General features: G+C 41.1%; 1 protein-coding gene across 1 annotated transcript; it reads right to left on the bottom strand.

Annotated features, from left to right (window-relative positions):
* Nucleotides 1-11822: 11822 nt before the first annotated feature.
* LOC118209989 (ras-related protein Rap-2b) lies at nucleotides 11823-14089 on the bottom strand. The gene is made up of 2 exons (XM_035385756.1): nucleotides 13165-14089; nucleotides 11823-12803 (listed from the first exon to the last, which is right to left on the bottom strand). Exon 1 carries the CDS (start codon nucleotides 13768-13770, stop codon nucleotides 13219-13221), a length of 552 nt encoding a protein of 183 aa, XP_035241647.1. The 5' UTR covers nucleotides 13771-14089; the 3' UTR covers nucleotides 11823-12803; nucleotides 13165-13218.
* Nucleotides 14090-25089: the final 11000 nt, after the last annotated feature.

The raw sequence follows: 25089 nt of genomic DNA, 5'->3' as shown, positions 1-25089 counted from the left end.
CGGTGCCAGTTGAGGAGGAGATAAGCAGTGTAATATCTATGCAGACATTTCAGGCAACACCAGATTAGAAAGAATAATAATGATTTGGGCAGTATTCAAATACCAGTTTCCACCATATGGGACTAATTTAGTCTGACAGTAAAAGAGTGTTTTTATAAGATTGTATAAGATTATTTAGACAGTAAAACAAAGACTTTTTTAGGCAGTAGAGGTTTGTGTAGGCAGCATAGACCTATTCCAGTCAGTACAATGTTGTTTGGATAATATGATGCTGTTTCAGCAATATAGGGCTCTTTATGGGGCAATTTAAGCAACATAATGCTGTTTATAGGCATTTTAGGCAGTTTATGGTTGTTTACACAGTATATAACCATTTGAAGCAGTGCAGAGCAATATATCTCGGAAGAGGTGTTTGGATTCAGAAGTTATTTTCCAGTTAAGAATGCATACCTCATACTATTCAGAGACACAAAACAAGAATTGCAGGACAGACTATTTTAAGCAACCAAGGACTGTTTTATGAATCATATGACTATTCATGCAGTAAAAAGCAGTTTTACAAAATATTACATTAGTTGTATGTGGCAGAACTGCTTTAGCCATCAATATACAGGGGGCCATATGGTGCTTCTCTACCTGCTGGGCATAAGACGAGTCCCAGCCTGGCTGCACAGACGATGGTGTCACAATAAAACTGGTGATGCAGAGGTACTGGTGATGCATGTACATATATACATACTGCAGACTACCCAGGTGCACACACACCTGCCAAGCACCCAAATGACCACCCCCTTCTCCCTCTCTCCCCTTTGCTGCCTGTGTGCATTCTCACTGCCTGTGACCTCACAGCACAGAAACAATGATTGCAGATAAGGCCGAGGCACCAGAAGCTCTTGTGCCGGAGCACAGAGGCCAACCTGTCCTCCATTTCTGAGCACTGCACAGGGAGCAGCTAGCTGGCCTGACTGAGAGCCTTTTTAAAGGACACGGAGGGATGCCATCTGTTCCTCAATCCACAGATTCTCTGATTCCCAGGCGGGGCCTCGGGAAGCAGGGATCACACAGTAGTGTTCCCATCCCAGCCTGACAGACTCACACAGAGCAGGGACAAAGTATGAGCCATTACAGGGCTGTCAGCCCCTCTCTCAGACACTGTACAAACACCACACACACTCTCTACAGTATACTCCATACAGGCAGCATATACACACCTTATACACATACGCACAAAATATACAGTAACTGTACATTGTTCACACATTATTCAAACACCATGTACACACCCAATACACGCATTCCTTCCATCCATTATCTAACCCGCTTATTCCTGGTCGCAGGGAGTGCTGTTACCCTATTGGGCGAGAGGCAGGAATACACCCAGGACAGGTCGTCAGTCCATTGCAGGGCACACACACCATTCACTCACACATTCATGCCTAGGGGCAATTTAGACTCTCCAATTAACCTAACCTGCATGTATTTGGGCTATGGGAGGAAACCCACTCAGACATGGGGAGAACATGCAAACTCATTTATATGCAATTTATATATTGTACACACATCCTCTAGACACCTTATACATATACAGACAAACATATGCGCGCACACACAGAAACGCACACACAAACAAACTCATTCATTTGTCACATTTAGAAGTTGTTTGGTTATATGGGTTTCCTTTTCTATGAAGAAGTTCAACACATTTTCTGACCTCAAAAATCAAGGCTGTTGAAAGTGAGCAAGTCAAAAATGAAGCATGTACAAGGAAATGTATGTGTATACATGTAGACATGAGTGTTAGGATATGCTCATGAGTGAGTTAAGGTGTCCATAGACCAACCTAGTGACTCTGGACTAGCCAGGAAAGATCATCTTGGGAACCCATTACAATACTTTAAAATACCAGATACACTACATCAAGAGTCTTCTCCTGAATATACTCTGAATGGAGAGAACAAAATAAACACTACTGAAGGCAATTTAACATTAAACTTTAACTGAATTAAAAATAATATTTCAACATCAGTGTAAAAGTTTGTATTTCATAATCTACAATTAAGACATATTGCTAGCAGGGCAGGAAATGTGGTAGTGGAAATCTTTTTGGGCAGAGGGAATTTCCTTGGAATGAACAGTAGCATCAAGTAATGAAATATGGTTTGATTTTTAATATAATGGTATAATTTAAAGTAGGAGTCTGCTCTTGTTTATATGTGAGCTTTTCTGTATGAGCCATGCAAATTTAGGTTGATTGCTTTATAGTGGAGGTCATATTTGCTTCCCTTCATTTTTGGGTAATGAATGGTGAAAGCACAGTTTGTGCACTCTCCGCTGCAGTGCTTTCTTCCCATGGAAACTCAAATGATCCTTAAGTCGCACTCTTCTGCTCTCTGATTGGCTCAGTGGTGAAAGGGGCTTGTTACTGAACTTTTAGCCGGTAGGCAAATGGAGTGTAAAGTCAAACTTACCCATATGGTACAGAGGCTTAATGAAACGCAGTATCCGAGTGCTAGTGCAGGAGCTGGAGGCAGAAGAGACGCTTTAGCCAATGAGAGGCCCCGATTGTAAAGCGTGGGAAAGGCATGACCACTTTCTAGACAAAGTCCTGTTGAAAAAACTGTCTGCTTGACACTGGATGAGTAAATAAACTGTGGCAACGAAGTTACTGTCATATGATATGCCTGTGCCTCTCTTAATAAAATTAGGCCGGCAAGCCTGGAAGATATCAAACACACTGTAAACCCTCAAGTTTTCTCCCCCTCCCTCTCCGCCAGACTCTGTGCGTGACTCAATTATGCTCCTTTCCACAGTTCAGACACCTTGTGGACTCTTCCCTCCCCGTAATACACGCAACCAGAAGAATCAACAAGACTAATTCCTGGAGAAAATGTCCAATACAGCAGTCTTCATTGACAATTTTTGTAATAAAAAATGTGTAATACGTCAAAATATAAAGCATTAGAAGAAAAAGATTAATAAGCATGTTGGGTCATTCTCTCAACGCAATCGGCCATTTTTCCTTACAATCATATGTAAACACGAATATCTAGCTGGATGAATCATTATGCAAGTTTGTACCAAGAACGAAATAATGGCCTGTATGAAGGCTTGTGAATATGCTGTAGAGTATGTCATTTTTTCTCATAAGTCCTGTTTAGGTGCCCTTTAAGGAGGAGCTTGCACAGAAATAATTTGTGTGTTCAAAAAAGTTTAAATATGTGAAAAAGTGCTTTCTTTGGATACAACCCATGCATTTCTGCAAATTGTATTTAATTGCCTTTGATACAGCTGACTGAGACACCTACGCCCTGATCACTCTAGAGGGGCCTCACCTCTGCCCCCCTCCACCCCCCACCCCCTTCCAAAATTCCTCAGTAGCCTGTAGTGGCTGCCTCCTGTAAAGGAAAGCAAGAGGGGCCCCTGCATGCATCTGTGCGGAGGGGCCACATTCTCCTCGTCCTGGCAGCAGAAACGTGAGCGGGGATGGAAGAGGCGCACTGCACCACGCTGACTCACAGCGAGACAGGAAGTCTCAGATGGATCCACCCTTCCTTCCTGCTCCCAGAGCCAAGCAGAGCTGCCCCGGCACAGACATGAAACAGAGCATGCAGCACAGAAAAAAAAAACACAGCATGGCAGACAGCATGGTGAAGCATGGGCACAGGGCAACGGCACGGCGCGAGGACAGCGCTGTGCTGAGAGTCAGCGCAGGTACCTCCCAGCACAGCACAAAACCACATATCTGTCCGGTATGCTAGCCCAGAGCTGAGAATAAGCACAGCTCAGTGTATTAATGCACAAAGTACTGCCACACACAGCACAAGGAAAGGGAGCTTAAAAGTCCAGATTGCACAGCAATGGGATGAAAGAAACAAAGAATGATGGAATGCAGGAACACAGTGGCATCCGTATACGAAAGTTAACACAGAGCACAGGGAAATATATGAGCATGGAGCTCAGGAGTCATGCAGGGCTACAAAGGGCTGTGTGGACAGTGTGAACAGGGAGGTACAGGGCAGCGTAGTGCAGAACACAGCAGTGCACAGCACTGAGTGGCACCAGGTCATGTTGGTAACAGGAAGTGAGCAGGGCAGGGAAGTACAGCACAGTGCAAGAGTGGGGCATTTGGCTGCCAGCGGGCTGCCTTTTACACGGTTTCACAGGGCATTATTGTCAAGCCTCACCAATGCAGGGTGAAAAATCCCACGCAACATGTAATGTCAGTCTAACCTGCTTGGTTGTTCATCATGATGATAGAACTTTTTAGATGTGGGGGAGGGTTTAAAACTTAAAAACCAGATGCAATTTCCAGGTCAAGACAAAGTTAAAGACTGACAACCGACTGGAGACTGCTCGAGTTATAAAAAAAATAAAAAAGGGACTCTTCCTCTTCCTATTCTTATCAAGGAAATAAACCAGGTTTTTAAACTCAATTCTGAATTACACACAAGGCCTGAAGGAAATTATTACTGTGGTCTCCTGCATGACCTGCAAAATGGCTGAAAACAAAAGACCTTCTGTCCCAACCACAGCTTTTACTGCAGAGAACATCTAAGCAACTCAAAACAGAGAAAAACAGCAAAACTCACAAATACGCACAACACAGAGCTTTGGACTGGGAAGCAAAACAAGCTCCTGGACACAATGTGGTTCTGTCAGTAAACCTGCATTTTGGTTTCAAATTTGAACTTTCTCTCCAGAGGGGAAGGAATGGACTTGCGGTGCTGCCACATCAGGGGGCAGCTCACCAGCAGGGAAGATGGAGGGGAGGCTTTCTGACAAGAAGAAACAGAGGTCATGAGATGCACATGTCACCTCTAGGGCAGTGTTGAGGCAGAGTCCTTTCCAGTAAAAACTACATGTTAAGCTCTTTGTCCCTTTCTTCAGTTGAGTGAAGAGTACCCATAGATCACTGTGCACCACAGTTCATTCCCTGGTTATGCAAAGTGTTTGGACCCAGAGGGGTCCAACAGTCAAGAGGCCCAACACAAATTCCTGAGCTCTGATTGGATGTGTTCGGTCTTGCAGGTCAATACGTCAGCACTTGGGTCAGCCGGTCTTATACAGAAGATTTTATTTTTAAGATGAAAACTGCCAAAAGGATGGCACTTTCTTATTCCCAGAAATTATCAGTGAGAGCTGAGAGAGCAGGCATAAAGACACTCACACTGAGACATTATCCAGAATTTCACTACGCCCTGCCAGGAAGCTTTTATGTAAATGCCATACCCGAGGTACAGTACCTGTGCTTGCCCCAAGGTCAGGGTTCTGCAGCACAGACATTCAGACAGTGTGCCTTTAACGAGGCCAATCGGTTCATCCACACAGAACAATGCAGGCGACAACAATAACACCACTATGGGTTGGTGACGAGGGCACCAAGCTCCTACGTGAAAAGCTGAACACCATTGATGTGAAATGAATACATTGGTGCTGATGACTTTATACTTCTATCAGAAGCATACAGAGAAATGGAGGATACAGCATGTGGACGGGATCATCAAGCTGGGTCATTATACACAAGAAGGAACATGCATTACCATCAATTACCACACTGCAATGAAGGCAGGAGTGCTCGAGGTCTGTTTCCTGCATTCTATAAAGCATTTCAGTGGCGAGAACACAGTTTTTCTCTCTCTCTCTCTCTCTCTCTCTCTCTCTCTCTCTCTCTCTCTCTCTCTCTCTCTCTCTCTCTCTCTCTCTCTCTCTCTCTCTCTCTCTCTCTCTCTCTCTCTCTCTCTCTCTCTCTCTCTCTCTCTCTCTCTCTCTCTCTCTCTCTCTCTCTCTCTCTCTCTCTCTCTCTCTCTCTCTCTCTCTCTCTCTCTCTCTCTCTCTCTCTCTCTCTCTCTCTCTCTCTCTCTCTCTCTCTCTCTCTCTCTCTCTCTCTCTCTCTCTCTCTCTCTCTCTCTCTCTCTCTCTCTCTCTCTCTCTCAGCATATTAATGCTGAATAACCTTTGGATGAATCACATTTCTGTAGGCACAAACAATGGGAAATATGCATAAAACCTCTGTCATTACTTCTCCATTTCAGAGCAATGCCAGGAGACAGAAAGGTAGAGGAGAAAAGACGTTTTTTTGAGAAAATACATTTTTCGCCACATACCCAGTCCAAGGTAATATTTTGTCGGACCCATGACAAAGAAAACATGGCTCCTTTATACTTCATATCAAGAAACAGCAGCTAATCTTAAATATCTTAGAAGTACATGTTCTTTTTTTGCATTTCCTTTGTTACTTCCTCTTCATGGCTTAAAATAGTGATCTCAGGAATCACATAAAATAGGCACTTTATCTTAAAGACTTTCATAAAACACACATAAGACAATGGCCTTCTCAACAGCATAGGAGCACAGGCATGAACAAATATAGTGGTTCACACAAAAACAGATCAACCAAGTGCATCCTCTTCACAGTTCTACAAGTGTAGTTGAACAAGTGCAGCAGACAAACACATTAAGTATCTCAGGGTAATTTTCCCTCTTGAACAGTTACTCTCAAATACAAACAAATATATTTTGCCATGGGTCACAAGTGTACCATTATACAAGGAAAAAAGGACATCTGCACGTTTTCTCTTCATTAAGAAACATGCATTGCTTATCAGTTCAAACCAAAATTATTTCTAGATTCTTTCCTCTATATTTAGATCTCTTCTGCTTGATCAACATTTAGGGATAAGTTGGCAGTCCCTCAAAGATGGAGCCTGGATCTAGACCAGCAGTTTGCAAATCAAACACCACTAGTTTCATCCCCCTACCCCCCTCTTAGTCATATGTCCAACCTGCTCAGCCTTGCTAAAAATAACCCACAGAGTGCACTGAAATGCTGGCACCCATTATCAAAACAAGAGGAGAGATTGTACAATTTGAGCTTCATATTCATATAAAGCAATCATCAAATATCTATTAACATATTACAAAACATCTATCACTGCAGGGAAAATTACAATTACAATTAAATGGACAAAAAGCAAAACATCTGGAATTTTGAACATGTCATGACATGTAACTCAGATGGGTGGGGCTCTGTATTTGATGCAGCAGCAATGCCATGGTGAAGCCAGGAAGTCATGTGACCAACCCCCCACCACATGACAGCCAGGTTAGCTGCTCAGCCTGGTGGGACTTCCTGCCAACACAACTCCAGATGACAGTTGGAGGAGTATAACATTCCATTCTGCTTCGCCCCAAGACTGCTCCCTGACACACGTAAACGCACTCGCACATGCGTGTGCGTGCAGGGGTGGATGCTGTCACTCATGTGTCCCACCTTGTTTCGCTTATCCCCTCTCTCAAACCCACCAAGGGCAAGACCAGTTTTTTCTGCAATAAAGCAGAAAGTTTGCACAGCACTGGGAATTGAAATAAACACAAATCATTCCTGAGGCTGCATTCTTTAAGCCCCAGAGCCTCTGTGTGTGTGTGTGTATTGTGTGTGTGTGATAGCGCTAAAGCTGCAGTAAAACAGATGGCCAACACAAGCTACGCTGTTGTTCCCTGGACTCATCTCATGGAGGAACGTGACGCGAGGTTCCAGTGGCCCCTCCTGGGGAACTCGGAGATGCTGGGCAGGGCAGTGCTCGCTGTGGGTCGAGGAGCTGTTGATCTAGCACTGACCACGGCACACACAGGCCCTCTCTGTGCTTTCACCCAGGCTAAGCAAGCAGGAAGCAAACCCTAGCCCACTTTTTTCCCCCGGCAAAAACTTTGCTCAAAAGAGCCGCAGTTAGCAAAAATCCTCCTATAAATGCCTGAGGTCTCCCCTTAAAGTTTAATCTCATTATGTAAAAAAGGGGGCAAACAGCTTTGAAAGGGAATTACTCTCAACAAGTTAAGACAAATGCATTCATTTAAAATGCTATACTTAAAGATTTATTTTAAGTATTTTCCAAAAAAAGTGAGATTATTAAGGGATCATTAAGGGTTAGTTCCCCAGACATGGATTAAGCCTAGTTTTAAGACTAAAACCTTTTTCAAAGGAATTTCACTTTACTTAATCTTTCTTTTAGTCTAGGACTAGCCTTGAATCTAGTCTGGGAAACTGGCCCTAAGAGTAATCTAATTTTGAGACTTGCTTCTAAATAAAGTTCAAATCAAACAGCTAATATGATTATTATTTTTCACAAAGGCCTATTTATAAGCGCGGCTCACTCTGAGATTACCTCTAAAACCTGGCTATGGGTTGCTGTGGTTATCAAATGGGAAGCCGTTGCTCCCGAAGTCAGTATTTGGTTTTCATGGTCTGAGCTAAGGCTGCTGCATGGAGCCACCTCCTTGTTAGCCGGTTAATGGGAAAAGCCTATTTGATTTGGGCCACCTGTGCCCAATCAGCCACTGTGTGTATAAGCTGGCCTTTTTGTTAAGCCCATTGGGGGAAGCTGGGAATGGTAAGGTGAGGAGCTCAAGGTCGTGGTAATTTGGGTTTTCTGGTCCCCTGAAAAATCTTTGCATAAAGATTAGCATCAGAATTTGTGCCATCTACAAAATTGTAGTCCAGTTAAAGTAATTTCCTTTAAATTCCTCCCTTTCTCCACCTTTTTTTTGTTTGAGACTTATTTCTGTGAATAACTCAGACCACAATTCAACCAGAACAGCACCACCTGAGTTGAAGCTGCCATGTCTGGATTAAACCGACATTACGGGGTAAGCAGAGCATAAGCGAGTGTGCCTCTGGTGTGGGGCACACTCACAAGCCCAATACAGGTCCAGAGATAGGCTACATGCTACAGCCAGAGCTCTGCTCCAAAGGGCCAAGGGCTCCATTCCCACACAAAAGCTTCCTGTTTTACCTCAACGGATCAGCAACCTGTCCAGCTCTATAAACGGAATACAGAATATGTACGATATAAAATACAAGCGCTTTTCACATAAGCAATACTGACATTAACATAAATACAAAATTATTAACATAACTACACAACATTTAGAGCCACTAAACCGGAGTCAAATTCCTTGCATGTGTAAACACACTTGGCAAATAAAGATGATTCTGATTCTGAACGCTCCTGCGAACAGAGTCCATGTCCTATTAGGGTTCTAGTAATAACGGTTCACCACTCAAATCAGTCTAGTTAGCGACAGACATGCAGACGCAGCAAATTCACAGCTGACAGCGTTCTGCGAGCTGTCCATCTTGTTGCAGGGCTGGGGCCCGTACTGTGTTTAGACAAGCCCCACTCAGTGCTGAGATCTGTGGATCAGACAAGCCCAGACAGACCAGTGTGAGGCATGACAAAAATGACAGGAATTCTAGGGTATTCCCGACATGGTCACCAACTTCTCCAGAGCGGAGCGCTCCCTCTCTCGCCTCCAAGTGCTCACTCTCACTCTCCTCCCACTGGCCAGACCAGCAGGTCTAGGTCCTTTCACAGATCAAACACAAGGAAGCAAGAGATTTAAAAGGGCAGTTTAAAGGGAGCGGAATAACTGTCTCTACGTGCAGCTTAACATTAGGCTCAGACATGCCCTACATCGGGGCCATCACTGTTCACAACTGTCGTCATGGCGACATTTTTCTACTTAATGACAGCTCAACAATTCCTCGTTCAAAAACAAGTCAACTTTCGCTTTAACTAACTTGACATACGACGCTCACAACAACAGACCCTCTGTCGAACAGCGTGGAGGGAAAACCCATTCCTGACAACTCGGAATCAGCAGAAATCAAAACAAGAAAGCGGGGCTTCTCTGTTGAGCACTGATTTGCCAATGTGTTCACATCAGCTAAAGAAGGGAAAGTCAGTCAGAGGAAAGAATGAAAGCCAGAACTAGAGATAGGCAAGAAACAAAAAAAGGCATGTGGTGGTTTAGAATACACCCATCCTTAAACAAATGCACAGGTAATTCTACAGGATAAAATGACAGAAATGTCTGCAAAAAAAAAAAAAAAACAGGCATACAGAAATAGAGTCAGAGGAACATAAAAGACAAAGAGAGACATAATGAAGGTAGGAAAATCTAGCTAGTTCCTTGATTAGAACATGAATTTAAACCATCAGTACAAGCAGTGAGACGCCCACACAATCTCAGTCCCCATTTGATCATGGTCAAAACTAAACGGAACCAAAGACCACAAAAGCTCTTCACAAGTGAACGGCTTGTGTTAAGTGGGACTTCAAAATGCCAGAGGACACATTTGCCTGCTGCACACAGTTCAGGGGCAGCAGCTTCACAAACCCAACTCCATCAATATTCGCCATGCTCAGAGGCCTTACATTTTCATACACTTGTATGTTAGTCTATGTAGCCTGTGTGCGCATGTGCCATAAGTACATATTCACTTGTATACACACCCCCACACAGATACACACAAGTGTAAACCTTCAATGCCTTATATGCAGGTGCTTTCAAAACTGTCCATCCTGATGATAAGCACCTTATAGCTATTTTGAATCGGAGGGAGAACAAGCAATAATAAGACTATAGACCTACTTTTTCCATTAAGATTTTGTTCTACTATAAAAATATTAAACTCCCCCATATAGCTACATGTATACTGGTAATTGTACTGTACTTTTGCAGATATTCCACAGGAATCTTTGAAAGCCTCCAAATTGCATTTATCTTGCATAAACTGAAAGTTACATTTTAAGAATACAAGTTTTCAGTTTTCTTTAAAAATAATCACTGAAGTGTTGTGCATCGGCCAGAACAACAAAGTTGTGAACATTAAACTAGAGTTGTAGAACCTGACCAAATCTCTGAACACACCAAACAGAACAATAAACAAGAGTAACATGACTGCTAGGTTTGAGAAGCAATATACATCATAAACATGAAGCACTGCAACAACGTCAAATTTATTTTCTGACCCCAACACCACTAGCCTCTGGATGAACTGACTGGAAGCAATTACACAACTGTCAGAACATTGTGATTAGGGTGATGTTTGGTAACAAATGAAGGAACTGAGAGTTGCGTTCAAACCCGAAAAAAACAGGAACTGCTTTGCACATATGCAGTTCTCAATTCCAGAGAAAGTTCTCATCACTGCACACATTAAACGCTATGGTGGCCGGTAGGCTTCAAAGAAACATTAACCTTCCGTTGAGCACAACCCGTACCCATCCATGAGAATTCAGAACCCCTGTAGCCGTTTATTAATAACAGATAAATTAAAGCCATCTTTCTGTGGCCTAGGAGGAAAAGAGATTTAATAAAAATGTATTCAAGCAATGGATTGTGTAAACACAACTCCAGAAACTGGGATGCGGAGACAATACAGTAACAAAGTATTTTGCCACTACAGAGAATTAAAAGTTTTCCAGCCTGTTTTCGCATTACTTTAACCAATTAAATTTGAATAAACAGCTAGACCTATGTTCGGACTAATTCAACAATGAAAAGCACCATTTGACAACAACGAGAGAAATGTACAGCAGAGGGCAAATCGCCACACCTTGGGGATGCAGACACTGAACTAAGTCGGATGGGGAAACTGATTCAGCAGCTAGTTGAGAATACCTGTTAGACGTGTTAATTTACTTTTTAAGATGACGTCTCTATGCTCTCTTACTCACGCATGCGCGCGCGCACACACACACACACATATAGACATATTTATATTCTAGAGTGGAATGTTGACATGTCTCATGGTTGGTATGGGCTCCACATCAGGGGCTTAACCCATCTACCTTCACTACAGCTCACACATACGCTCTTTTCTTTCCCTCTACAGATTATGCTTGGTTCTGGAAAAACCGCTCCTGGCATCCCAGCTGACACCCTGGGCCCTCATATCAAGGAATACAGAACCATTCAATTTACATGTGACAACCCCACAAACTGATGCATAGAAAAACCAAATGAAGAGAGAAAACATGTAAATACTTTTTTTAAAAATGCACTTTGTATTAAAAGTCTTAAAACAGACATACAGCTGTTAAAAGGCTGGTCTGAAATTAAAATTACAATCGGGTTAGAAATTCAATGGTACATCACAACTTGTTAAAAAACAAACAAAACAGAACAGATTATTTTTAAATCCTTTGCTTTAGCTGGTCTGGGAGCAGTGTTTAGTGGTGTCAATCTGGGGGGATTGCAGTACCTGTGAATTTCAATTAAAATTCAGTCAAACCTTAACCAGATATAAAACTTACATTTCAAAGGCCAAACTTAAAGACAGAAAAGAAGGAAACCGCCATTCCGTTAACAATAGGCCTTTTGTTTAGATTTTACCCCATGAGATTAACTAGAGTGAAACAGTTAAGCACTCTGTGGATTGCCATATAATGAGATTCTTGAGGAGACTCAGATTGGCACTAAATAGAACGGCTGATATTGGAAGGCACTAGACATGGGGCTGTCTGCGGCCCCACGTCATGACAGTAAGGTCCTGGCGCACGCTAAAATGTGGCACTTGTCATTTGAAGCAGTCTCCTATTTTGACGTCACCAGCTAAATTAAAAATACACATAGAACTTTACGTATTGTACGATTCACAATGGGGAAAATATCACCGATCTTTCCTACCCCACCATTTATCAGTTACAAAATATAAATTTGCTTTGATCTCGTTTTCTTCTCTTGAGGAAACGTTGCTGCCAAGTCCTTTCAACATCCGAGTTGGGGTTAAGTTCCAGTTAAGAGTGCACGTTGAGACTGGAGTTCAAGCTTCGCCACTTTTGTAGACATCAACGGTGTAGAGTGAGAGTATTGCAAAGATACTCCAAACACGCCGAATTCCTGAAGAGAGACTTTACTCCCAGGATCCCAAGGAGGGACCCTCCCCTAGGAGTGTTCTCACTGTTCCAGGCCGACGGGAGACGCGAAGAACTCAACTCAGTCAAGATCCCTGCAACACACTTCCAGAACAAAAAACATACTGATGAAATAAAATGTCCGTTTCCGTCCAATTAATTCAATTCACAGCTAGGCACCGGGCAAAAAAATCTTTAAAATGCAAAGTGTCCATTAAATTGGCAATTTCCTAAATCCTACAACATTCAAGTATTCTGCCATGTAAACACCTGGGTTTGTATCTCTTTTTTGCCTTTTTGTAATAAGTTGTGTGCAAGACAGCAGGACACTTTCGAATAGCTACTGATGACAGTCAACACCAGAACATATAGCTATGTATATATTTATATAGTTTTTTCGAGCAAACGTGTTAGTTTCCGATCTTAGTTTTCTCCTTTGTTTAATGACGTTATCAGAGTCACTCACCATTGCAAACTTTTACAGAAAATGTAAATGTTTTTTTTTTTTTTTTTTTTTTTTTTAAAGAATAGCACACGACGAGCAGCACTGGTCTTCCCCGTTTGGCACTGAAGCATAGTTCATTTGTCTGACAATCTCTGCAAACAGTTCGTCGACCGAGCCTTTATTTTTGGCTGAAGTTTCCATAAACGGGCAATTCCACTCATCGGCCAAAGCCTTGCCTTCCCCGGAAGAGACTTCACGCTCACCCTCCAAATCCACTTTGTTTCCCACCAAGATCATGGGCACCCGCTCGTACCTTTTGACTCGGATGATTTGATCCCTCATTGGTTTGATATCTTGGAAGCTCTGTTGGTTCACCAGGCTGTAGACCAAAATAAAGCCCTGCCCGTTTTTGATATACAGATCTCTCATGGAGGCGAACTGCTCAGTCCCCGCCGTATCCAAGATTTCCAGCACCGAGGGCGACGAATCCACTTCGATTTCCTTTCTGTAAAAATCTTCGATTGTCGGATCATATTTTTCTATAAAGGAGCCCGTTACAAACTGAACAGTCAATGCTGATTTACCGACTCCGCCAGATCCAAGTACGACTACTTTGTATTCTCTCATGGCTCCTGAAACAGCCCCTCTCCCGCTGCCGTCTTCTCAAATGCGCTTTCCACCCGCTGGCCACCCCCTACGTTTTCAAACCGCAACCAGCTCTTCGGCGCTGGCTGTTGTTTTCGATCCCGTTCGTTGAACCTGTGGGGTGATCTTGCAGGATCTGTGTTTTGAATGAAAATGGAATTGATTTAGACCGTGCCCCCGCATTAGATATGTAACATGTTGAGCCCCAACAGATCCTTGTGCAATGCCTCTGTGCAAGCAGTGATCAATGCGCTCTCACACGCTCTTCCTGCCCACACTCATAGCGCGCAGCGTCGTCACGTCACCAGCAAAAGTTGGCTCCGTTTTCTTAAAGGCGCAGTCACAAAATCTCCCGTATTTCTCAACCTTGCAAATTAGCAGGTAGGAGCCACGCCTCGTTTCTGGAGCTTATAGAAGTTCCATCGGCTGTTTACAACATTAACTTGACAAGGGTAAAGACAAATGCACACATTATTTTCGTCACTAAGGTGGGCTATTTTATATATAAAATAGGTTATTTAAACCGTGCGTTTGCGTTTGAAGCAGAGCGACTGCGTTTAATGCTGAGTCTCACTGAACACTGAGCTGACTCATGCGTTGCTCAGACACTTCCTGCTGTACTAGCACACTAAACAGGTATCTGTCACGAGGGCAGTGGTTGTCACGAATTCACATATCATCACTACAGATTTGGCCATGACGTTTCCTCTCATAAATCTGAGAATCTCGAACAAGTTAAAGAAAATGTTATTCAACCAAATACCTTCTCACAGTGAGTTTTGTCTCAGTGAACTATCAAAGGAGATATTTTTCCTCGTATTAATTTCGTTTGAAAACACTGATCTCTTAAATGATGTAGACAAACGTCAATATTAGTTCAATAATAATTAACAAGAAATGATTCTGATACCTTTATGACTGTAACGAATAATTTAGCATAGTAGGCTGTTTCATCATCAATCATTCCTGAGACATTTAGGCCTATATTTCATTATCTTGATGAATAAATATAAAGTCTAGTTTCAGATTCCTCATGTCTGAATCAGTCTGTTGGTGAAGTATCATGACGCAATAAAACTTGATAAATAAAATGAGTCATCTTTGTCTGAACAGCAATTGATTGTAAATAGCTCACATAAGCAATGCAGGTAAGGACATGTAGGTGTTTTCTGTGTGACGCATAACATAATCGCCCATGGGTAGCCACGTAGTAAAAGGCAGCACGTAGCAGTAATATGTTCCAATTGCATACAGTTTAGGTTTGGTGTCTTTGAATGTGGGGTTCCAGTAAGTGTTTATCTTTGTCCTACATGGGAGACAACTTTTAATAGGTAGTAGAACATTTTTGGGAAGTAAGTACTTCTGTTCTCTTACAGTCAAGTTTTATCAATGATAAATACTTGACTTTTATGTATATGCTCATGACACAATAATGACTGGAATACAATTGAAAATACTGTTCAAAATTGTATCTGCATTAAAAAATTAAATATAACGAATCATATTCATTCTTACAGAGCTGTCACTAAAAAGAAAGTGTCATTACAAAAAAATGTTGACAAGCGGGTTTGACAGTACAATTTGAACTTCCATATTTAGAAAGCTGAAAGTTTTGACTGGAAGGTTTCCAGTGTGACTCCATGGTGGATTGCATGCAAGGATCAATCCACTTCCGTTGCATTGCTTTAAAATGCAAATATCAACCATGTACTGTCTGTAAATATTAAAATATATGAAATATGTTTATCTTTTAATAAAATTAAACAAATAATAAACACTTTATGAATAATAGCAGTTGCAGAATCAACTATGTTACTGCTACTGTGTAATACTTTTGAAAAAATGGTAATATGTTTGTGGCTAATGAGCTTTCTTTTTTGTTTGTTATATCACAGGTTATATCACATTATTAGAATAAAGAGGAACAAAAAAAAAACTCCGGGAAAAATGCTTGTATATACACAGTGCATTTGAAATAAATTTTAATACTGTGTTTAATACCCCTTATTACTATTCCCCCAGTCAGGAAATGACGTGATGCAGGTATTCTAGTGGCTAATATACTAATCTCACACAGTGCCTAACACTGACTTACAGTATATCAGCTGGTCTACTTTGATAAGTTAAAGTACCTATCAACTGAGAGATTTCTGTGTTAAGCAACTGGCCATTTAGTACAATTGCAGTGACTTGTATGGCTACATGAGTAATAATCAGAGTCACTCTTAGTGTGATTAAAAATATAATAACAATAATAATAATAATAGTAATAATAATAATAATAAGAAGAAGAATAGAAACATTAAAAAACAAAAAACAAATACAACCTCATCCATAGAGAACCTACCTGTTCTCTTAATGGGCTTGCAGTATAGCTTGAACTGCTTTAATGAATGTGTGTCTTTTGTCATTGCTGATGACCCCCCACGGACATGTTTTGTCTCATTAGATTACAGTTGTGGATTGGCCTGTCTGGTCTGGAGGAGCATGCTAGAACTAGAACTGAGGTGGTCAGACTTCAGGGAAGGGTGGAGCAGGTCTTCCCCAGGATGTCTCACACTGGAGAAAGTGAGCTCTCTCTCTCTCTCTCTCTCTCTCTCTCTCTCCAATGAATGAATTACTATAGTACTGTTTCAACAAAAAAAGGAGGAAACACATGACTAATATGCACACTAATATGGGAAAATGTGCATTTCTGTGTGTTTGAGGGTGCACCGTATGTTTCGGAGAACAACACAGAATCCCAGCATCCTCTACGATGCCCAGTGCCTCGGCTGTCAGTCATTTATCAATAACAGTGATATTGGATTTTAAGCCTCAGTATTGATTATATGAACACACAGGCACACATGCTACAGAAGCCTTGGGTTAAAGACTGCTGTGGTGACATTAGCCTTGGTGCTAACCACTGAAAATTCTAATATTAGCTACATTTAATTAATTTGTTATTCTGAAAACAAAGAGTTCCTGTAGTGGAATTAATAATAATAATAATAATAATAATACATTTTTAAAAAATGTAAAAAAAACGAGGACCTGATACATTTGTACACAGGATGCAGGGAAATGGAAAAAGCCAAATGATCTGGAAATTAATTATATGATGCAATAATTGGTTTGGCAATGAGATTACAGACAACAAAACAGCAGAACACGTTCAAGGTGCCCATTTTAAGCCTCTAATAAACTGCGATAAAAAAAGTTGTATTATGTGAAATTAAGGAATTTCCAGGAAGACTTTCCACTTAATATATGTATGCTTTTTTTGCATTCTCATGTGAATAAAATGATCCAATCTTATGTTACCCACAGATTCATTTAATTTTTCTTAAGAATCACTGTGACCAAAATGTCACGGTTTATTTTACTTTCCAATTAGTTTTTTTATTTTTTTGTCATACATTTAAAGTGTTCATTAAGCAACAAAAATGCATACCTTGTTTTGCTTCTTCTAATTTACTAACTGGGAAATAAAAATGCATAAAAATGTACAATAAAATTTGATGTAAAGTATGCCACTGCTAAACACAAGAGTTTTCTTACCCCACGTGACAGTTCCCCTGTTTTGCACTAGAGGGCACTACTATTCCAATAGTTATTTAGAATGTCATTCCATGTAAATTCTATTCTTAAATGTATTGTTATGTAGTGATAAAACAATCATCCCTGCTGAGAGAACATTCAGAATATATAAAGTGGGTTTTATACCTATGGCTAGAATGAGGGCTGATAATGGTGAAATGAACCCATCCATGTGCCCCAGATCATTTATAACACCTGAAACACCTCCTTTATCACATTCTCAGGGGACTGTAGGATAGTGTATTCAAGGTCTTCTTCTGAAGAGGAATTTTCAAACACAATATATACTGAAATAATATGCACTGTACAATAAACAATTTCAATCATTCAAATTAAAGTTGACAGTCTGCAATTTATCTCATATTCATTGTTTCATTTTCAATCCAATGTGCTGGAGTACAGACCCCCCCCCCCCACCCAAAAAAAAAAAAAGAAAGAAAGAAATTGTGTCATTGTTCAAATAATTAAAGCCTACAACGTATGTTCCTCACCATATTGTACACGTCTCAGAGCCCTGACAGGATATGATAATTTAATTATTTAGAAGTCCTAGAATCATGAGACTCACACTTGTGTGTGGTAAAAGGGTACATCATTTCCAAATATAATGTAACAGCCATATTATTATTTATTTATTTATTTATTTATTTATTTTGGTCTTAAAGGTCATATTTAAAAAACGAACATATTCCATCTTTAGAATCAGAATGGTGCAACATATTCATTTCATGGTTGTATTGCCGACACCCACCACAAGGGGACAGCATAATGAAGCAAAAGAATACTACTGAAAATATCATGCACACCTGTAAGCTGGAAACAGGAAACGGGTAGTAAAATGCCATTCTTTCTTTGCCGACAGGGGAAGTTTCTGGAGAGGCGGGCGGGCTGATTATAAAAGTTTAGGTGATGAATGTGAGGTGCTGTTGCCTAAATTTAAATAAAGTAAAATTTTCAGCGCCGCCACTTCAGCCCACCGTCTCTCCCCGACTTGACCGATGAGTGTTCGCAGCAGCTTCCGCGCATAAAAAGTGGAAAACAGCATCAATCATCCTGGTCCTCGATGTCAGCTATTCATTATCCCGGCGCATCCGAACAGGATGGGTGACTCCCTTTTTCTGGCTTTGAAATATGGACACATTGCTAGCAAACAAGTCCCAAAGTACATCCAAATTGGAAATGTGCTATAAAGCTCAGTGTCAATGCCAGTTAGTGCCACCTGCTGAACGCGTGAGAAATGCACATTGCTTGGACGCGGGTTTCAGTAAATACCCAGATGCCCCTACGATGCTGCTCGTTCAACATAAAGACAGTGCTACGGAAATCATAGCCTACAGTAATACATGTTTTAATATATAACCAGCTATCATATACACAGTAAGGTTTAGAGCAGGGATACTCAAATTTGGGCCTCAAGGTCAGTAGTACAGCTGTTTTTTTCTTCTGCCCAATGGTCCATAGTTTAATAATGTTACTGATTCATCAGAGTTTACACTCACCTAGTTGGTCAGGTTTAAATATGCCCCTGATTAGATGGTTACCACTATAGAGAAGTACTACTAGCCCCGAGGGCCATATTTAATTATCTCTGGTTTGGAGGATGATGCGTGATGGCATTAAAATGTTTGCATATTTGCAGGTGACAGTTACTAAGGATTTATGATTTTGGCAGTTTTGCATCGCTGGTGCACTTACAGTGGAGTATTTCATCTGATGCTGTCAGGAAACAGGCAATCATTGCTCGAGGAAAGAGGTTTGAATCTTCCAATAAAGACCGTATTCAGCAATTGATGCTTTGTAAATTGTGCTGTGCCTGTGAAAGGAAACAAGGGAGGGAAATAAGACGAGCGAAAGTGCTTAAAGTGTGCTCAGTAGAATGTGAGACCCCTGAACACTGAACACAAAGGCTGGTGTTGTTCTGTCAGCTGCGCAGCCGGAGAGCAGATCGGCCGCAGAGAGCCGGACAGGGGTTTTCACAGTTCCACACACAGCCTCCCGATTGTCCCGTCCGTTAAATTACTGAATGGCGGAAGCGGACGAGAGGGAGAGAGTGCGACCCTCATTCACGAATCTGACAATAAACCCTTTTCTTTTCTGACATTTCATCATCATTAATAATACATGCAGGGGGCCCATGCAGTGTGCCAGTACAAGTGTAACAGTTTCTGAAAGTGCAGAAAATGATGAGATCTCTCTCTCACTCACTCTCTATCAAACACACACTCTCACACACACACACACACACACACACACACACTTAGTCATACACACACACACACACACGCAGCACCTACCTACAGACACAGCCAGGGACTGCGCATTGGTGGTACTAGATTCAACCTTCGGACTGAGACAGCATGAGCTTAACAGCACTGATCACATCAATACAAGTTTCCTGCCTGTTCAGCATGGTGTTTCCTTCTCCTTATCCTGAGGTGGTACAGTGTCTCACAGCTTTTCTCTTCATCTTGATCCATATGGTTTGATTGATACTGTATAAAAATTTACTCAGCATACATTTAATATCTGCCGTAAATTCTGAGGGAAAGATCTGTTGTGTTAGGTGAAACACGTTTCCAGCAACTCATGACTGGAAGAAAGGCCAAACAGCTGACACTTGTTAAGTGATGCAAGATCCTGATAAGTATTTAGTCAAACAGTGCAAACTTAATCAAGCAAAAGCTTTGTTTGAAGGAAAGGGAGTGTACAGTGTCCCCAGGACCAGGGTGGGAAACAGGAGTGGAAAGTGACCACTTTTTTCCCAACAAAGCACCAGGTAGTCACAAATTTCCAACTGCTATCAGTGCTTTTCTCCAATTGGTTCTAACTCTCCTGCGCTACTCTGTGGCCTCTAGTGTGGTCAAAGGAGGCACTGACTACCAGACAAAATCACTGCTGTACCTTGAGCTGTAGTGCTACCTGTGTAAGGTTAGCATTACGGGTAACTAAAAATGTATAATTTCTGATTCCAAACTTTGACAGGTGCAAAAGACATCTAGTGTGTGCACGTGTGTAGGTGTTTGTGTCAGTAAGAGATTGTGAACTTCGAGCATTTGTGTCTCAGAAAGAACAGTTGATTGATTTATGTAATAGTCTTAAAAGTTAATGATTTCAGTGACTTGAGTAAGAATTTTTCCTTAAGTTTTCCAAAGCTGTATATATGACCTTGTGTTGAAGTTACTAGTCATGACACAGCCACTTTCATGGCAAAGTTTTCCATGCCCATCACCCATAGCAGCACATAGCCACTGGCCCAGAATTCATCAGAAATGCAGGTCCACACAATGCAGGCGGTCCACTAGCACAGTTGAGCACGTGTGATCTCAAAGAGTGCACTCATTTGTGTCTGAGCCCCATGTGGAGTCTGTGTGGAATCCGCAATGGATGTAACCATTCATTTCTGCATGTCACACAAAGGAGTGTTTCTGCCCACAGCCCATTCGGTGAAGGGTTACAGCTAAAGAATGCTCCTTCTTCAAGCCCTGGGCGGCACAGAGCTGATCTCATCCGTAATTCTACGGGAGAAAAAAAAAAACTATATTGGGACACTTACAAAACACGTGATACATGAAAGGGTGGGCAGTGTGTATCACCTTCAACAAGGAAGTAGCTTGCTCCTGTCATGCAACCGTGCCATACAAACACAGCGTGCTAAAATTGGAGTTTAGGAGTATAATGCGCTACATTTTATATAAAGATCTAGCATTGGTTGTTATGTTTCAAGTGACCTTGAAAATAACACGGTAAGCACGACTGTTTATAATGAAGACAGCCAATGTTTCACCTCATCTAAAGTCTTTCGGGTATATTTATCAACCTTTTCCTCTTGAGAACAGCTGAACAGACTCTGGCTTGTGACTGTAAACCTCTAAAGCGAACATCGCTTTGGAGCCAGTCATGAATCACAGATCAACACATCACACCCCAAAACATGTATGGACACTGTGTTGCTCGGATGACTTGACCTGTCATAACAAAAATTTATCATCCGAGTTTTCTTGAATTTGAAAACTTTTCAGAGAAAGTAATGCCTCTGGTCTCCCCTGCATGCCCTCTGAGCATGGAGATACTGTATATATATCCTTTATTTAACCAGGTAAAAGTCTCATTGAGATTAAAATCTCTTTTTCAAGAGTGACCTGGCCAAGAAAGCAGCATAAAAATTGTTACAACAATAACACAAGAATACAAACAGACAAATACAACTGTCATACAATACAAATAAGTGAACACAATATCCAGTTGTGCAGAGAAAAGTAAAGCAGAGAATTGAGCAAGGGCTAACTCTTCAAGTGCATGGCCAGTATAGGAGCAGGGTGGAGTAGATGTTATAGCAATGGACTTAACCCCATGAGCCTGATTCTCCTTACTGCTGTTGCCTTTAACAAAGGCCATTACTGTAACTGACCAGGCATTTAATTGTAGCCTATTTTATATGCAAATATTAAATCAAAATTATTTTTCCAAGTTTGTGGAGGGCACACAGGAACACCTTCAAAGACCCCTGGACAATAGTTACAGAACTATTGTTAAAAGGTACAAAAAAGCTAATAAAAACATAAGAATCATAGCAGCTAACTCACTACAACCATGCGCACTTAATGGCTGCCAGAGGCATGCATTTATGGATTCAAATTATTATTATGCCTATTTATTTGTTTATCAACAACATTTTTCATTTATAGAATTGTATTCCTCTTGTAACATATGGTAACATGCTCACACAGCTTTATGAAATCATATTTACCTAGATACCATCTGCAAACAGATGTAACTATCCTACCTTATCTGTTCCACAAATTATTTGTCCAGTTGCCCACAAGGCTTTTGAAGGGAAAAGATTAAAGACAGCTACTAGCCAAAGACATAGAGGAGAGCGAGAGGAGAGAAGAAAGCCTCTCCTTTCAGATTCCATGTTCTGACCCTTCCCTACTAGTATGAAAAAACTTCGGCAACAGAAGAAATGAATGTGTTCCCAAATCCCCTGAATTTTTCATCTCTTTCAGCAAATCAAATAAAGCAATTTGATTCCACAGCCTCCTCGTAGGCCGAAAGGTAAATCTCTAGGGCTAGACGGGATTCTATCCAATCTTTTATTAGTGCTGTGGGACTTGATAGATCTGATAATGCAGAATGCCATACATCATTCTCTAGAAACTCATGCTTTCCAGAGACTTCAGAATACTGCTGCTATTACATTGATCTTTAGCAGATCCTTGAAAAGCTCCAGCTTTAAGCCCTCAAGCTTAAATTTTTACATGGATATAGATACAAAGGTATCTGTAAAACATCTGCAAAACATAAAAAGGTGATTTGCAATCTCAATTAACTAACACTAAACTGGCTCCAGGAGGGACCAGTTAGCCACTTAAAACATTTGTCACGTTCTGCGTATCGTAGCCACTGCACACACTGAGGAAGATCCAAGCGGTAGTTTCATTAGATGCTAAAAAGCCCTTTGATTGCCTATATTGTTATGTTATATGTTTATTGCCTCACGTTATCGTGAGGCTGTGTTGAAATGCTGGGAGGAGAGTCATGTTGTTTGAGGACTTTATGTTCCGTTAACCTTCATTTTTTCAATTCAATCTTCAGTCAATTAATTTGGGCAGAAGACTTCAGTATAATTCACAGGCAATGATTTATTGCCTTTATTTGTCATTTACAATTTATTTTGCTGATAATATCACAGAGGATTTGGCTAAAAGGGAATATTGACTGTTAATCTTTACATGGAATGACCTTAGTAAAATTAATGTCCTTCTGCGGTTTCTCTATCGGCTTTCTGTGATTCAAAATTCCCCGCCTTCATCAAATAACTTTATAAACCTCAGTGCACTGCTTCAGTTCACTGAAAAATAACTTTTGGTCTGCATTACCATTACCAAAGAACAAGTGACAATAATGAGTACATCTCAAAAAGCAATTGAACAAATAAAAATGTGATATTCATTAACAACCAGCGTCAATTTGTATTAATATTCACAGCATTGAACAGCTAATCAATAATCATTTATTGTAAATCACAAAATCATTAATTGCAATGATTTTCAGATGACAGTAAATTGTAATAATTGGCTGGCTTTATATCCTTCAGTCTTGATGCCCCAGACGGTCTTGATTTGAGATTTTGACAGTTTGGTTTTCCAATTTCCTTGAAATTTATGCTACATATTGCATTGATATAAAGCTAGTCCTTCCATTTTAATGTTTGGTGGGGTGCTGTTTATTCAGCTTACACAGTTTGATTATTAAAAAAAAAAAAAGTTTAATTGCATTTTTAAATACGCCTATTTTATAATCCCTTCCTCTCTCTCTCGTATTCTTGCCACCTACGTTCGTCTGTGATGCTCTTGTGTTGTAACTCCTTTAAAGATGTGACAAAAAGGTTCACAAAAACAGCCCCTGTCAGAACCTGGCAAAGTAGAGGCTACATGCCACCCTGTTATGTTACACTGCATTAGGAAAGCAGGTATGCCTGGACCCCCACACTTCAGCAGGCAGGCTAATATTAGCTGGGAATTCAGGCCACCAGTATAAACTTCCACAGCTATCTCCACTGGATACACCACAGGGGACCCATGAGACCATGAGACAAGCTATGTGCAGAAGCCAGCCCATGTGGACCAGCTTGACCCTGCTGGTCTTATTTTATGCTGAACTAACCCCCTACCAACCACTGTCCACTCACAGTATCAAACTGTTGAACCAGCTATCTGTGTATGGGACCACCCCAGAGACCAGCTGTAAAAGTATAGAACCAACTAAATGTGGTTGAATCGATCTGTATTGTGACCATGAACCAGGAAGCAACCCATTGTACTGCTGGAGCTCTATCTCACCATTTAGCTTGTTCTGGGTCCTAGAAAACGTCAAAAGGCTAGGCCAGTGTGGCCTAGAGATAAGACTCAGGCTGCAGGAACTGAGAGGGGGGGGGGGGTCATTTGAGGTGTGAATGTGTGCGCGTGGGTGTGGGCGTGTATGTGTGTGTGCATGTGTCAACAACCCCATGCTGACATTTATCATACTTATAAACTTCCATACCTTAAAAACGGTTAACACACCTACAAGTACTATGTTAGAGATTCTGGATCAGACATGCCAGAATAAATCGGAAACCTAGTGTCACTACTGGCTTTGTAACTTGGTTTAATTACTTCCTGACGTAGTCTTTCCATATAATAGCTCACAAACATTTCCATGTTAGCCGAAACTGTCATTCCCTAAAAATCTTTCATATTTAATATCGCCATAGTTCTCAGTAGGAGAGGGTAAATTTCCCTTTAACCTTAAAAAGCTGTGTTGTATTGTAGATTGGCCTGAACCAATAATAATATATAAAAGGGAAGAAATCAGTACTCCTTGGATCCTCTCCTGATCATTAATTGAGTATGCATGGGTCAGGAGAATAGGGGGTTAGCTGTTAAAACGGCTGGATTCAGAAATTAAGCATATTTTACTTAATCTTCACTCCAGTACCTACAAGTACTCCTGCTGATTGCGCCAGGAAATCAGATCTGAAACCCATTCCAAGGATCTCCCTGGGGCATCTGGGTAAATGTAATCAGTGCTGCTGCTGCTGCTACTGAGAAAAAAAGAGATTTTGGTGGCCTATTTACATTTCTCAGATGCTTTCCTCTTGATGGAGCTCTACCATTTATGAGCAGCATAGTATGATATTTAGTGAACTGGGCTTGTAACTAAAAGGTTGAGTTCCCT

The sequence above is a fragment of the Anguilla anguilla genome, chromosome 12, assembly GCF_013347855.1.
Source record: "Anguilla anguilla isolate fAngAng1 chromosome 12, fAngAng1.pri, whole genome shotgun sequence".
NCBI classification, from domain to species: domain Eukaryota; kingdom Metazoa; phylum Chordata; class Actinopteri; order Anguilliformes; family Anguillidae; genus Anguilla; species Anguilla anguilla.
This window is presented reverse-complemented; position numbering and strand designations above follow the sequence as displayed.